This window comes from Paramormyrops kingsleyae, chromosome 23 (genome assembly GCF_048594095.1).
Source record: "Paramormyrops kingsleyae isolate MSU_618 chromosome 23, PKINGS_0.4, whole genome shotgun sequence".
In the NCBI taxonomy this organism is placed as follows: domain Eukaryota; kingdom Metazoa; phylum Chordata; class Actinopteri; order Osteoglossiformes; family Mormyridae; genus Paramormyrops; species Paramormyrops kingsleyae.
In genome coordinates this window covers 3,829,325-3,845,925 of record NC_132819.1, presented here as the reverse complement: position 1 = coordinate 3,845,925, position 16,601 = coordinate 3,829,325, and the positions used below count along the sequence as shown (strand labels likewise).

Below are 16,601 nucleotides of genomic sequence, written 5' to 3'. Positions count from 1 at the left end.
GATTAAAAAAGGCTAATATAATTAGCATTTTATCATATTTTATTGGGAACTGTAAACAAAATCTAGTGTAGTCAAGTATGTCTCATAAATCAAGAAAAATAAAGTGCAATAAGGTAAAAATAAAAACTTTGGATGGATGTGTCACGCCCCGCTCCGTCCGCTCCTGATGTGTGCCACGCCCACTTCATTACCTCCTGTTTCGCCCTGATTGTTCTCACCTGTGGCTTGTTACCTGTGGCTTGTCTTTTGTATTTAGTCCTCGTCTGAGTCCGTCTTCCCCAGACTCGTCATTGATGTTGCTTGTCGTGATTCCCCGGTCCCAGTCCTTTGAATAAATCCCCGTTTTACCCTGCTTCCTGGCTCCGATCGCCTGCTTTCCGGCTCACTTGCGCCGCGATCGTGACAGAATGACGAGTCTCCCCGAAAGCACGAAGCAGCAGTCCGAGCACCACCGGCTCGGACTGCTGCAAGACTTCGTGTATTGGCAATCCCAGCCCGAGGTCCAGGAGGACCCGACAGCCCTGGAGCTGGCTGACAAGGGCACGGACCTGCTCGGTAGGGAACGCCCAGCCGGGCAGGAATTCCCGCTGACGAGGGCACGGAAATGCCTTCGCCGCCTGAGCCAGCGCGTAACGAGCAGCCGGGAGAAGCGGAGCCGAGAGCTGGCGGAAGCAGCCCCAACGCTCTACCTAGGAGCCTGCTCTCTGCTCCCCGCCTGGGACGACACCGCCACTACCCGCCTGCTCGGTCCCAACGGAGAGCAGCCGCCACCGTTGGAGGGATACCCTTACCGGCCGGAGCGCTTGCACAGTAAAGGGATCAGCGTCGTAAGAGACGCAATTCCCCGGGTACCGAGAGCCCGTAAAGGAGCAGCGCCTATTCACTCGGCGCCTCTCCTGCTGCTGGTGCCGGACCTGCATGCTCCGGACCTGCCAGCAGCGCCTGCTGCTGCTGCCGCCGCTCTGCCCGCGGCACCGCCTGCTGCTGCTGCCGCCGCTCTGCCCGCGGCACCGCCTGTCCTGCCTGACCCGCGTGCAGTCCCTGTAGCTGCCACCGCTCTGCCTGCGGCACTGCCCGAGGTGGCCGCGGTTGCGCCCCCTGCTGACCGCGTGATGGCGGCGCCCCCTGCTGGCCAGGAGCTGAGGATGCCCGCTGTGGCACTGCCACACGGAGGTGCACGCCGAGGCACCCCCTGCTGACCACGTGCCGGCGGCGCCCACCAGGGCGCCCCCTGCTGGCCGCCCGCCAGAGGCACCCGCCGAGGCGCTCCCTTCTGAACTGCTTGTCTCTCCTGTCCTGCCGGCTCCTGATCTGCCTGTCTCGCCTGTCCTGCCGGCGCCTGTCCTGCTGGTGCCTGAACTGCCCGAGGTGGCCGTGGTTGTGCCCCCTGCGGGCCGTGTGATGGCGGCGCCCGCTGCGACGCCCCCTGCTGGCCGCATGATGGTGGTGCCCGCTGTGGCGCCCCCTGCAGGCCGCGTGATGGCGGCGCCCCCTACTGGCCAGGAAGTGGTAGCGCACGCTGCTGCCCTGCCCCAGGTCCTGGCTTCACCTCAGCCTGCTGCTGAGGACACCGCTCTGCCTGCGGCATCCGCCGAGGCGCGCCCTGGGGGTCACGTGATGACGGCGCCCGCCGAGGCACCCCCTGCTGACCACTTGACGGAGGCACCCGCCACGGCGCCCCCTGCTAGCCAAGTGACTGAGGTGCCCCCTAGGGCGCCCCCTATTGGCCAAGTAATGGCGGCCCTGCCTGAGGTCGCCTCTCCCGTCCTGCCCGCGGCCCTGCCTGAGGCTGCCTCTCCCGTCCTGCCCGCGGCCCTGCCTGAGGCCCCTCCCCGCGAACACCGACAGAATGACAAGTCTCCTCTGTTCACTCCTGGCCCCTTCGTGTCGCCTGTGGGTGTTCCCTCTGTGTCCTCCTTCTCTGTTTGCCTGTCTGCATTTCCTGTTCTTTGTCGTGTCTTGTCTTTCTTCTGGTCCCTGTTCCTGCTTTGTTCCTCTGTCCTGTTTCCGGTCCCTCGTTGATGTTTTGGTTTTTGTCTTCCAGGTCCTGTTCCCCGGTCTCGTCTCGTCCGTCGCCTCCTCTCGGGTGTGCGCCCAGTGTGCGCGCCTTTGGGGGGGGGGGGGGGGTTTATGTCACGCCCCGCTCCGTCCACTCCTGATGTGTGCCACGCCCACTTCATTACCTCCTGTTTCGCCCTGATTGTTCTCACCTGTGGCTTGTCTTTTGTATTTAGTCCTCGTCTGAGTCCGTCTTCCCCAGACTCGTCATTGATGTTGCTTGTCGTGATTCCCCGGTCCCAGTCCTTTGAATAAATCCCCGTTTTACCCTGCTTCCTGGCTCCGATCTCCTGCTTTCCGGCTCGCTTGCCCCGCGATCGTGACAGGATGTAGATTAACATGGTAACTAATTTTTGTTTTGAATCAAGTCTTCTCCAGATAAATACAAAAGTGTAACAAAGTATAAAAGTATGTCCATAATTGTCATAACCTGCTCTTATGACCCTCACGTGTGCTACGCCCCTCATTAACTTCGTGTGCAATCCCGATTGTTCCCAGCTGTTTCTTATTGTCTCGTCTAGTCCTGTGCATTTAAGTCCACGTCAGAGTCTGTTGCCCAGATCTGACATTGAAGTTTTCCCCATGTTATGTGCTGTGCTTGCAATAACCCCCCCCCCTCTTCCCTGCTTGCTCACCCCACGCTGGGATACAACAATAACAAGTTAAATCAAGTGCAATACAGTCAAATAAAAAACATTGCATGGACAGACATATAGAATGAGGAAGATCAACATGTCTGACTTCTGCAGTGAAACAAGTATGTCAGTATTCTTCTTTGAAAGGTTTTTTTAAAAAGAAAAATTAAATGGTCAACGTGTTCAGCAGATTGTGTGCTCTGAGCATAGCGTCCTATGTCACCTGCCGTACTAAACACATGCTCTGAAGGTACGCTAGCTTTCAAGCTACTTATAAATGTTATAAATTAAGAAAGATACGAAAAATGTCAGCAGTGGCATTTTTTCAGTGATGACTAAAATAACCTGTAATGTTCTGAGACGTGTGAAATGCAAAATGCTATTTGGCACTTGTCACGCTCGGAGACGGAGGCAAGCAGGGAAGCAGGAGCGCAAGCCAGGACGTCAGGTAATCAGGATTTATTCAGGGAGGGACGGGCACGGACATCAACGTGACACTACAACAATGACTGATCTGGGGATGACTGACTCTGACAAGGACTAAATACACAAGACAAGCTAGACTTAATAAGACACAGGCGAACACAATCAGGGTTGAACACGAGGTAATGAGGGGGGCGTGGCACACATCGGGATCGTACGGAGCAGGGTGTGACAGAACCCCCCCCCAAAGGCGCGCACACCGGGCGCGCCAGAGGAGAGGCGACGGACGAGACGAACCGGGAAAACAGGACCTGGAAAACAAAGCAGAACGTCAACCAAAACCAGGGAACAGAACAGAGACACAGAAGAAGAACAAGGACGAGAGGAAGGACGAGAGGAAGGACAAGAGACGACACAGAACAGGGAAGGCAGACAGGCAGACAAGGAAGGGAGACACAGAAGGGGAGACAGGCGGAACAAAAGGGCCAGGAGTGAACGGAGGAGGAACAAAGGGACGAGGAGCAGAGACAGGCGGGACCAAAGGAAAGGGAGGCGGAAACAGGGGAGCCCGAGGGAGCCCAGGCGGGCGACAGGCAGCGGCCGGAGGGGCCGCAGGGGAGAGGGAGAAGGGAGCAGGAGGGGACCACCCAGGGGCCAAGGGAACGGGACGAGGGAGTGACGGAGGGGACACGGAGGGAGCAGGAGGGAACACCGGTGCAGGCAGGCAGAAGGGGGAAGCCGCGGCAGGCGGAGGCGCAGCCGGAGCCGGCGAAGGCGCCGTCCGACGCCCAGCCGGAGCAGGGGGACCCGGAGGCGACCGACACGGACCCGGAGGCGGGACCGAGGACCGGCACCGAGGATCCAGGGGGGGCCCGGCGGCGACCGCCGACCCCGAGCCGGAGGACCCGCAGGCAGCCACCGAGCCACAGCCAGGGGCTGAACGGGCGAGCCAGGGGGCAGGGCGGGCGGGACCCGGGCCCTACGCCTATGTCCCCGTCCCTTGCTGGAGACGGAGAGGCGGGGTCCTGGGGGGCGTCGGCCTTGCCAGGGTAACGGCGAGGGAGTCAGGGCCTCAGGCAGGGCCGCGGGCATGACGGGAGAGGCGGCCTCAGGCAGGGCCGCGGGCAGGACTAGAGGGGCGGCCTCAGGCAGGGCCGCGGGCAGGACTAGAGGGGCGGCCTCAGGCAGGGCCGCGGGCAGGACGGGAGGGGCGGCCTCAGGCAGGGCCGCGGGCAAGACGGGAGAGACGGCCACAGGCAGGGCCACGGGCAGGACAGGAACGGCGGCCTCAGGCGGGGCCGCAGGCAGGACAGGAACGACGGCCGGCTGGACAGGCGAGCAGGGCTGGGCCGGCTGGACAGGCGAGACGGGCAGGTCAGGCGAGACGGGCTTGGGCGTGCGGCCAGCAGGAGGTGCCGCAGGTAGAGCAGGCACCTCCGGCGTGCGGCCCGCAGGGGGCGCCTCAGCGAGCGCCGCCAGCATGCGGGCAGCAGGGGGCGCAACCGTGGCAACCTCCGGAGGGTCAGGCGCCGGCCGGACAGGCAAGACGGGCAGTTCAGGTGCCGGCAGGACAGGCAAGACGGGTGCCGGCAGGACAGGCAAGACGGGTGCCGGCAGGACGGGCAGTTCAGGTGCCGGCAGGACGGGCAGTTCAGCTGCCGGCAGGACGGGCAGTTCAGGTGCCGGCAGGACAGACAAGACGGGTGCCGGCAGGACGGGCAGTTCAGGTGCCGGTAGGACGGACAGTTCAGGTGCCGGCAGGACGGGCGCCGCCATCACGCGGCCAGCAGGGGGCGCCTCGGCGGGCGCCGCCATCACACGGCCAGCAGGGGGCGCCGCCATCACGCAGCCAGCAGGGGGCGCCGCCATCACGCAGCCAGCAGGGGGCGCCGCCATCACGCAGCCAGCAGGGGCCACCTCGGCGGGTGCCGCAGCCATTTGGCCAGCAGGGGGCGCCGCCAGCACGCGGCCAGCAGGGGGCACCGCGGCGGGCGCAGCCATCACGCGGCCCGCAGGGGGCGCCGCCATCACGCGGCCAGCAGGGGGCGCATCCGCAGCTAGTGCAGCAGGCCAAACGGGGCCGGCCACTGGGACTGCAGGCAAGTCCGGCAGAACAGGAGGGTCAGGCAGGACAGGCGGGTCAGGCGGTGCCGCTGGCAAAGCGGCGGAAGCTGCAGCAGGCGGGTCAGGCTGGACAGGCGGGTAAGGCGGTGCCGCGGGCAGAGCGGCGGCGGCAGCAGGCAGCGCAGCCGCGGGCAGATCGGCGGCGGCCGCAGGCAGCGCAGCCGTGAGCAGATCGGCGGCGGCAGCAGGCAGTGCAGCCGCGGACATATCAGCGGCAGCAGGCAGTGCAGCCGCGGGCAGATCGGTGGCGGCAGCAGACAGCGCAGCCACGGGCAGATCGGCGGCGGCAGCAGCAGGTAGGACGGGCGGATCAGGCGGTGCTGCTGGTCTCGCGGCAGCTGTAGCAGGCGGTGCCGCGGTCAGAGCGGCGGCATCAGTAGCTGAGGGCAGATCCGTGGCGGCGGCAGGCAGCGCAGCCGCGGGCAGATCGGAGGCGGCAGCAGGCAGCGCAGCCGCGGGCAGATCCGGAACATGCAGGTCCGGATCGGACAGGTCCGGAGCAGGTAGGAGGGGTACTGAGCGCGTAGGCGCCGTCCCTTTAAGGGCTGTAGGGACCCGGGGAATAGCGTCCCTTACGGCGCGTATCCCGCCTAGACCCAGGCGCTCCGGCCGATAAAAACAAGCCTCCAGCGGAGGTGGCTTCTCCGCCAGCTGAGGCTTACCGGCAGGGCTGAGCGGGTAGGCGGCAGCGGTGTCGTCCCAGGCGGGGAAAAGCGAGCAGGCGCCCAGGTAGAGCGACGAGGTCTCCTCCGCGTCGTCCGCGGTGGACGGCAGAGCTGCCTCCTGCACGTCGCCCTGGTTCCAGGCAACGCGTCCTGCTTTTCCCTCCGCGAGCCGGAGCTGCAAGCGGCGGAGGCATTTCCTGGCTCTGGTGAGCGGGTATTCCTGCCCGGGCGGGCGCTCCTTCGTGAGGAGGTCCGCGCCCCGGGTGGCCAGCTCCAGGGCTGTCGGGTCCTCCTGGACCTCGGGCTGGGCTTGCCAATACACAAAGGCTTGCAGCAGTCCGAGCCGGTGGTGCTCGGACTGCTGCTTCGTGCTTTCGGAGAGATCAGTCATTCTGTCACGCTCGGAGACGGAGGCAAGCAGGGAAGCAGGAGCGCAAGCCAGGACGTCAGGTAATCAGGATTTATTCAGGGAGGGACGGGCACGGACATCAACGTGACACTACAACAATGACTGATCTGGGGATGACTGACTCTGACAAGGACTAAATACACAAGACAAGCTAGACTTAATAAGACACAGGCGAACACAATCAGGGTTGAACACGAGGTAATGAGGGGGGCGTGGCACACATCGGGATCGTACGGAGCAGGGTGTGACAGCACTAATGGCCAAAATGTTTTTAAAGCCACATGACACGTTTGGTTTCCTTTCAGCATGCTTTCAGTCCTTTTTTGAATAGAGGCTCCATCTATTGTGGTCAGAAAATAGAGCATTGGGTTCCGGAAGCATCATTTTGGCCATCATTACGGTTTGTCACGTTCTTAGGATAAATAATAGTTTATACCTACAGTAACAATCTAGTTTCCTCAACTTTAACTCGGGAGTAAAAATCAGGCTACAAACGGGAAAGAAATAATGATTTGACATTTATCGTGATAATTATTGACTGACATGAAAAATTATGTCATGATAACATTTTTGGCCATATTGCCCAGCTGTATTTATTTGCTGGGAATGTGAATTTTGTTTGAAACATGAATATCGGTTCTTCTTTATTAAATGCTATCAAACGTGGCCCAGTGGGCCTTGACATATAGATGGGCCTTAATGTTGAAAAGGCTGAGAACCATGGCTCTGACCTGCCCTCCATCACGTCCACGGGGGCGGGGACGGACAGGTGCAACACCTCGACTAATGATTAGATCTCCTTTAAAAGTAGGACGTGACCATCTGTCAAACTGAAGTATTGAGCCGATGCAAAGAAGCCATACCGAGCGTTCTTCTGTCTCCCATCTCCCTGCTCTCCCGTGCCTTGCCCGTTTGCCTGTTGTAGGATCCATACCCTTTGTGCCTTCCCTCCTCAGTCTAGGACCCGATCCTGAATTACCTGCCCTGCTGAGTCCGGCTCCTCCTGTCCTCCTCCCCTCCTGTCCTCCTCCCCGCTTGTTCTCCTGTCCTGTGTTTCTCTGTCGGACGGACCTTTTGGTTATTGACCCTCGCTCACGAACAACGACCACGATCCACGCCTGCCGATTCCAAACCTGTCTGCCAGATCCCTAGAGAAGCCGCCTTACCTCGCACAGCCGCTCCGATCTCCCGGGTGGTTGGGCCTTCTCTCCTGTGCTCTGTGGGATTGCTACTCGCCTGTGCTTACCTGTCCTCAGCTTCATTAAAGCTTTGCTTACCCCGCAATACTGGATCTGTGTCTCCCTTTCTAGCCCGGTGTGACACTCCCCTGTTACAGAATGCCCCCCCTGACATAATCACAATTTTTAAAGGCAAAGTTGCTTCGTTTCTCCTGCACGGCAGAAGCGACCGCTCGCTCTAACTTCATTTTTCTCGCATTATTTGTTTATTATGGTATTTTACAATGAAACCTTAAGTTAAAATGAACAACCTCCTGTAAAGCACTCGAAACGTGTTGCTACTTTTTCATTCAAAAGTGACAGTAATGCCTTTCTTTACGACAACGGTTGCTTGTGTAAATACAGTCGCCATTAGTCACAAGAAGCGATTCATTTACTTGAATAATATGTTTGACACTTTGTTGAAGTCATTCTGCTTCAGTATTTCTCCTATTCTGTGTCACGATGCGAGTAGACGAGCCGGTGAGAGAGGCGAGAGCAGCCAGGTTGACAAACAAAGCGGGGTTTATTAGGAGGCAAACAGGCAGGACGGGTACTCACACATGGAATAGACGATGACAGATCTGGGGAAAACTACTCGAGACGTGGACTAAATACAAAAGACTAGGTAAACGGAACAGGCAACAGGTGAGAACAATCAGGGTTCGACATGAGGTAATGAGGGGGCGTGGCACACACTAGGATCGGACGGAGCGGATCGTGACATTCTGTCTTCTTTTCATGCCTATAATGCGGCGATTAGCTTCACACTCGGCACCGTCACACCTGGAAATACGACATCGAACCAAACACCAAAAGTAATCAGAAGTCAGTAAATTTTCACTGTAGCAATTATGTCAGGGTAGGCAATCCGTCGCAGGGGGGCAGTTCAGAGCACAACACTAACAAATATTTTGGCATTTTTAGTTTTTCAATTGCAGTCACAGACTTTTTATAAAATTGAATTTCCCCTTGTGGGAACCGAAAAACTGATCCCCACGATGTCAAAATAACAGATTTTCATCCCCTTTACCAAATGTCCCCACAATGTATATCTGGACCACACACACACACAGCGGTTTGTAATTATATCTTTGTCGGGACTCTCCAAACATTCCTACGGGGAAAACTAACCCAACTCAACCAACGTGATGACCTCAGCCCCTACCCAGCCCTAACCTTAACCATAAGTAACCAAACAAAATATGAGACTTTTGGCAATTTTACTTCTTGATTGCATTCACAGATCTTTGTGGAGACCTGAAAAATGGTCCCCACTACATCAAAATAACGTCTTTTTATCACATTGTATGGGACATTTGGTCCCCACAATATAATATAAGCCTAATCCACACAGAAACGTACACACACACGCACACACACACACACACCATCAGGTATAATTTACTCTAACTGTCATGCCCACGAGGGCAGGACCGAGCACCGGGAGGCAATTGGTAAGCCTAGCTAATGTCTCCGCTTCTTAAAGCTGTCCATGTCCAGGCTCATTGCGAAGTATTGTTGCCATTGTTCGAATGTGCCATACTAAGCGATTCTATGTCTCTTGTCTTCCCCGAACGCCCTGCCTGCTGTGTCCTGCACTGCTGTTTCATCTGCCCTGCCTGTCTCGCCTGTTCCATCCACCCGCCTTCTCCTACCTGCCTGCTCTGTCCTGCCCTGCTCCTCCATGGACTACGTGTCCCTTCCCCTCGTTGTCTTCTCCCGTCACTCCGTGTAGGACTGACTTCTCTGGACATCAACCTTTTGCCTGCTCTACAACCACGATCTCGCCTGCTCCCTCTAACTTTGATTGCTGTCTGTTGGAGTATTAAACCTGTTGCACACTGCATTCCGGGGTCTGTCTCCTCTGTCACGACCGACCGTCACACTAACACTGTAAACTAATAATCGTAAATTTAAACCACTACATAAACTAAACATTATGTTCCTATAATACTAAAGCTTTTATGCTACGCTCCAGCTTCACGGCTACCCCGAAGACTTCAAATTACACTAAATTATAATAATATGAAACAATCTGTTACATTTGACATCAGTTTAATTTAAATCGATCTGAACTCCACATACTAAACAGCATGAGCCCTTTTTCTTTATTTCTGCCCCCCACAATTCTTCCCCCACCCTTCTTCTCTGTCTCCCCTAACCTCTGCTTGTTGTCTTTGTTACATAAAAAAGGAGAAAAAAAGCTTGCATTGGAAATTAAAAATAAAGCAGTCCTCCGTAGACTGGGGGTGGTGGAGGGAATATAAAAAAAGAAGAAAAAAGAACGAAACAATGATTCAATGAATTGAATCATTCCAGTGAACTGAGCGAAATGAATCAAATCACAAATAAGATTCGGATTGCACATCACTACCCACACTGCAGTGATGTTCTTGGTTTGTTCTTTGTTATAAATAAAGCTTTAAAAATTATTGGCCAATGGGCCATTCATTCAAAGACGGAGGCGCACAAGTATAGCATACTTTTTAATCTTAATTCAGCTATATAAATATCAATCTGAACAGGAAATGAACTGTGATGATCTTCAAGAGCATTTATAAAGAATTGTAAATACTTACAAACTGTAATGTGTGTTTTGTTTTCCCAGCCACACGCTCCCTGCAGTATTTCTACAGCGGTTCATCAGGGATACCAAACCTCCCAGAGTTTATGACCGTGGGGCTGGTGGACGGGGAGCCCATCACTTACTATGACAGTAACATACGCAGAGAGGTTCCTCGTCCGGAATGGATGGCAAAGGCTGTGGATCCTGATTACTGGGACAGGAACACTCAGGTCTCCATGGATACAGAGCCGGTGTTCAAAACCAACATAGAAGTGGCAAAGCAGCGTTTCAACCAAACCGGAGGTAAGTGCTGCATGTTTATGACAGTGACCCTGACAGTGTGACGTGTTTTTCTGTTTCAGGGTGACACTCCACATTTTTACTTACGCAGGCTGTGCGTGTTTAGCTGATGACTTTATTTACAGTGATTTATTCTTACATGAGAGAAAAAATAAAATGACAGAAAAATAAGAATTCTGTTAATGTGCTTTTACACACTGATCCGCAGTCACACCGTCCAGTAACTCGCTAGACACACTGGTACGTAGCTTCAGCAGGGGAATCAATACTGAGGCTGTTTATTTGTCTTTTTTATATCAAGGTACAGTTGTTTTTAAACAAAGTGTTTAGAAACACTTGTGATCAGACACACTTAAATCCTCAGCCTTTTGTGCTGTGTGTGTGTGCTGTGATGTCGATTTTTACTCCTTTTCCAGCTCGTGTGTGAATTTAATGTCATGTGGTTAAAAAGGCCTGAAAGCTGCAGTGTACATGCAGGATGCTGAGAGTGAGGAGCTGCTGACAGGCCTGTTTGAAATCCTGTGAAAATGACGCCCAGAGGATGAAACCGTATCAAACCTGCCTGCTAATTCTCTCCTCTTTCTGTTCAGGTATCCACACAGTTCAGCAGATGTACGGCTGTGACTGGGATGATGAAACTGGGGCCACAGGTGCTTTTCATCAGTATGGCTATGATGGGAGTGACTTCATTGCATTGGACTTCAGAACCATGACTTACGTGGCTCCAGTGATGCAGGCGATTCCCACTAAACAGAAGTGGAACAGTGACAGAGCTGAGTTAGAAAACATAAAAAGCTATTTTACCCAGGGATGCATTGGCTGGCTGAAGAAGTATGTGAGCTACGGGAAGAGCACACTGGAGAGGACAGGTACAGTACAGCAGGTCTGGGGCTGTGCTGCTTAGCAGATACACTGAGTGCTGTAACACACTGGAGGGCACAACAGGACCTAAAGCCAAGTTTATAGTTCTCTTTTCGTTGTTCTCACAGTTCACGCACAGTCACTTTTGCATACATGCTACATTAGTTCATGTGTGCAGACGGTCATGATCAGCACATGCATACAGCAGTGATATTCCAGCAGAGCAACAGATTCCACCTACTGGAAACACCTAGTAATCAGTTCCTTCCACATGTGCAATTGACACACATCAACATGCCAAAAGTCTGCTACACCTCATTATATGACCACACAGACCGCGATGCCCGACCACATCAACAATTGTATTTTTTTTTTAATTCTAATCCTTAGCCCCACCCCCACCCCTACGGTGATGTTAATCTCCTCTTAGCTCCTGCCCCCCCCCACCATGTGCTTCTGTCTGCCATCCCACCTGGACTGATTCTCACAATCAGCAGTATTAGATGGTATTAGATCATTAAGACCTTCCTGGCAGAAATACTAAGAAATACGAGGGGGGGGGGGCACAGCTGTCCCTGTCCTGATGCAGGCTTATAGCTACAATGTGTAGAATATTAATCACATTATGTATTTACAGGAGGGATTGCTGGTGATGAAGTGTAGCATTTTATTTATGGATGTTTTTCTCTTTCTCCCCAAGTCCGCCCTGAGGTGTCTCTGCTGCAGAAGGACCCCTCCTCTCCTGTCACCTGCCGTGCAACCGGCTTCTTCCCCAAAGAGATCATGGTGACCTGGCAGAAAGATGGAATGGACATGTACTATGATGTGGAGGTGGGGGAGACCCTGCCAAACGGGGACGGAACTTTCCAGATCTCATCAAAACTCACGGTGAAGCCTGAGGACCGGAAGATGAACAGCTACAGCTGTGTCGTGCAGCACAAGAGCCTCCAGGATGACATTGCTGTGCTGCTGGAGGAGAAGAACAAAAGGACCAATCAGGGTAAGAGGAGCAGCGACACAGTAATGAGAGAGAGCAGCTAATGGGTGTAAGACCCCCCCTAGAATATTGTGTGCAGGTTTGGTCACCATACCTTAAGAAGGACATTGCTGCCTTAGAAAAGGTGCAACGGAGGGCTACGAGAATGATTCCTGGTCTTAGAGGAATGTCTTATGAGGAGAGGTTAGCTGAGCTGAATCTGTTTAGCCTTGAGCAAAGGAGAATAAGGGGGGATATGATTCAGGTCTATAAGATTCTAACGGGTCTGGATGCTGTTCAGCCAAATGGCCATTTCAATATTAGTCTAAATACTAGAACTCGTGGCCATAAGTGGAAATTAGTGGGAGAACATTTTAAATCAAATTTGAGGAAGCACTTCTTTACACAGCGTGTAGTTAGAGTATGGAATAGTCTTCCTGCTAGTGTAGCGGAAGCTAAAACCCTGGGTTCCTTTAAATCAGAGCTAGATAAGATTTTAATAAGATTTAACTCTGAGCTATTAGTTAAGTTCTCCCCAAACGAGCTTGATGGGCCGATGGCCTCCTCTCGTTTGTAAATTTCTTATGTTCTTATGTCTCTGTCAGAGGTGAACATGGTGCTTTAACCTTATTTTAGGAGGCCTTCCCTGGGGCATCAGCATCATCGCCAGCGTCGGCTTGATTATTCTCTTTGCTATTGAGAGGTTGTGGATTAAGAACAGGACAGGTAACAAAAAAATCGACAGACACAGAGAACAATGTGAACAATTATTTTCACTGCAGTACATTAATTTCTAAGTTATTCTTCTTTGTTGTCTTATACATTATATACACTCACCTAAAGGATTATTAGGAACACCTGTTCAATTTCTCATTAATGCAATTATCTAATCAACCAATCACATGGCAGTTGCTTCAATGCATTTAGGGGTGTGGTCCTGGTCAAGACAATCTCCTGAACTCCAAACTGAATGTCACAATGGGAGAGAAAGGTGATTTAAGCAATTTTGAGCGTGGCATGGTTGTTGGTGCCAGACGGGCCGGTCTGAGTATTTCACAATCTGCTCAGTTACTGGGATTTTCACGCACAACCATTTCTAGGGTTTACAAAGAATGGTGTGCAAAGGGAAAAACATTCAGTATGCGGCAGTCCTGTGGGCGAAAATGCCTTGTTGATGCTAGAGGTCAGAGGAGAATGGGCCGACTGATTCAAGCTGATAGAAGAGCAACTTTGACTGAAATAACCACTCCTTACAACCGAGGTATGCAGCAAAGCATTTGTGAAGCCACAACACGCACAACCTTGAGGCGGATGGGCTACAACAGCAGAAGACCCCACCGGGTGCCACTCATCTCCACTACAAATAGGAAAAAAAGGCTACAATTTGCACGAGCTCACCAAAATTGGACAGTTGAAAACTGGAAGAATTTGGTGTAAACAGAATGAGAACATGGATCCATCATGCCTTGTTACCACTGTGCAGGCTGGTGGTGGTGGTGTAATGGTGTGGGGGATGTTTTCTTGGCACACTTTAGGCCCCTTAGTGCCAATTGGGCATCGTTTAAATGCCACGGCCTACCTGAGCATTGTTTCTGACCATGTCCATCCCTTTATGACCACCATGTACCCATCCTCTGATGGCTACTTCCAGCAGGATAATGCACCATGTCACAAAGCTCCAATCATTTCAAATTGGTTTCTTGAACATGACAATGAGTTCACTGTACTAAAATGGCCCCCACAGTCACCAGATCGCAACCCAATAGAGCATCTTTGGGATGTGGTGGAACGGGAGCTTCGTGCCCTGGATGTGCATCCCACAAATCTCCATCAACTGCAAGATGCTATCCTATCAATATGGGCCAACATTTCTAAAGAATGCTTTCAGCACCTTGTTGAATCAATGCCACGTAGAATTAAGGCAGTTCTGAAGGCGAAAGGGGGTCAAACACCGTATTAGTATGGTGTTCCTAATAATCCTTTAGGTGAGTGTATGTGCTTGTAGTTTAGGAAATTATTGGAGATAGTACTTGGTAAAAAAAGACATGATTTTTTTAAATTCTGATTTTCATCAGTACAGTCTACTGTTGAATCTCTGCTCTGTCCAAACGCATATTACCCAGTTAAGCCAAACGCCCTGGTTATTCGGTATCTGACCCAGGTGGCTCTGTGTGGCTTTGGGGCTTCACTACACAGAATGTGGCCTGTGGCTCCCTCACATGGACACAGCTGATAGTGTCACTTGTCATTTGTGTTTGAAGCTGCAATGACAGCAAAGCTTATGCTTGTAGATACAGCCTGGACTTCAGCTGAGAATCCATTCAATAGAATGTTTTTGAAATTTTAACTTTTAGAGAATGTAAATGTCATTAAGAAACATTAATAATCAGTAGTGTATAGAATTAGATGTTTGTGTGATGTTGTATTTAAAGTGTGTGATTTTCCGTTTATTCATTAAATCCAGACCTATTTTATGTCTACAGAATAACTGCACTTCGTGGTTCAACAGTGGGTCTGTTTTAATATTGATATCATTATCTGAAATTGTTAAATACAATTGCCTTACCTGAAGAAGTTTTATTTTGTTTGAACTTTATATAACATAAGTTCACACAGAGAATCTGTTTACATGAGTTTGTTTATTCACTTTGTCTGATTTGTCCTCCAGCTGCATTCAGGAATTTTTCTTCTCATTTTGGTCTGGTTTTCATTTCAGGTTAAACACCTTCTCTGCCAGAAGGCAACAGAGACAACAGCTTTTAGCAGCTTTACAATCAACAACAGTCATGACATTCAAACTTACTCCAAACACGCCTCGAAGGCTCAGGTTCGAACATAACATTACTGCTTCTTGTGGCAGTGAGCACCAAAAGTAAAGAAACAGCAAACAGGAAGATGGCTAATAGAATGAGGAATGTAGCTGGTACAACATAAGTAACAGTGTAACAGAACATTGTGATACATGTGAGCTTGATTGATTGGAGATTTATTATTACAGGAAACCATTATTAATGACCTGATATAACTTCTGATCTGGCTGAGTTACATAGTTAGATTTTAGGGCCCATGAAACCACATCATACTGCTCCCCCGCAAGCCGGACCAATCCAGTTATGTTCTGAATGTTTAGGGCCTTGTCACTCAGGGGCCCTGGGAATTGTCCTGCCTCCCCCCCCCCCCCCCCCCCCCGCCCTATACGGCACCCCTGTACTCAACTGAGGGTTATTGGTCACTTACTGGGTAGAAAATATATATTTAAAATGCTTTTAAATAAGTGAGTATCTGGCACCGTTCCTGCAGGGTTTACATGCAGTGCTGTCTATATGCGATTTATTTTTCTGTGTAAGTTTGGTTTCTACAAACCTGTTGATTGGTGAATTTGGTTCCTTTAGAATGAATGTGAAATGATTGTCTTTTTCATATAATCTAATCACAATTAATGTTGGTAATAAGTCATCCTAAACATTATCTTTTAGTGGTGTTGAGTATGGAAGCGTGTAAGTAATAATAAAATAATCCATCCACATTAAATAGCGTGTGTTTCTGACAATCAGTCTGCCCTAATAGCTGCAGTTCAGTGAATCTAAACTGCCCTTAGTGATGCTGTTAGTAATGAGCAATACTGGAGCCAAAAGACACACGTCCATAGAGCCACAGTGGAGACTCCAACCTGCTCTTCAGGTTTGTATGTGGAGCTGAGCTGCTTGCTGCCCTGGCTTAGCTGTACATGAACATGGCATGATACACACGGTCCAAGCACTTTGGAAACAATGGCCAAAAATAGCCTGGAATTTTAGGATAAAAAGAAGACTGACAAACTATCCATCCATTTTCTGAAACCACATGCCCTAGTCAGGGTCACAGGGGATCTGGATCCTACAGGCCCAAGGCAGGGAACAACCCAGGATGGGGCACCAACCCATCACAGGGCACAAGACAGGGAACAACCCAGGATGGGGCACCAACCCATCACAGGGCACAAGGCAGGGAACAACCCAGGATGGGGCACCAACCCATCACAGGGCACAAACCCATCACAGGGCACAAACCCATCACAGGGCACAAACCCATCACAGGGCACAGTCACACACCATTCTGTTATATCTATGGTAACTTCAGTTCATTATAGCATGTTTTGGGTCTGTGGGGGGAAGCCGGAGAACCCAGAGGAAACACTATGACAGCACAAGGAGAACATGCAAACTCCACACACATGGAATCCTGGCAAAGACTCAAACCCAGGCCCCAGAGGTGACAGTGCTAACCACTGCACTATTGCACCCCCCCCCCCCCATTGACAAGCTACAAAAGGATAAACTTTACTATACCTGAATGTATATAGTTGAAGCAGTACTTCAAGCAGC

General features: G+C 51.8%; 1 protein-coding gene across 3 annotated transcripts in view; it reads left to right on the top strand.

Moving 5' to 3' along the window:
* The window catches only part of LOC111846291 (class I histocompatibility antigen, F10 alpha chain-like), a 127,772-nt gene that overhangs the window by 92,720 nt on the left and 18,451 nt on the right, over positions 1–16,601 (top strand). The window contains exons 1-5 of one of the 3 annotated variants that reach the window (XM_072705836.1): positions 10,175–10,403; positions 10,991–11,269; positions 11,962–12,261; positions 12,874–12,963; positions 14,954–14,973. In XM_072705836.1, coding sequence (XP_072561937.1) covers positions 10,205–10,403; positions 10,991–11,269; positions 11,962–12,261; positions 12,874–12,963; positions 14,954–14,958 — 873 coding nt within the window. In that variant the 5' untranslated portion in view covers positions 10,175–10,204 and the 3' untranslated portion in view covers positions 14,959–14,973. Of the gene's footprint in view, positions 10,404–10,990; positions 11,270–11,961; positions 12,262–12,873; positions 13,050–14,953; positions 14,974–16,601 lie in introns of those variants that run through there. The other 2 variants (XM_072705834.1, XM_072705833.1) reach the window with 2 other exon arrangements.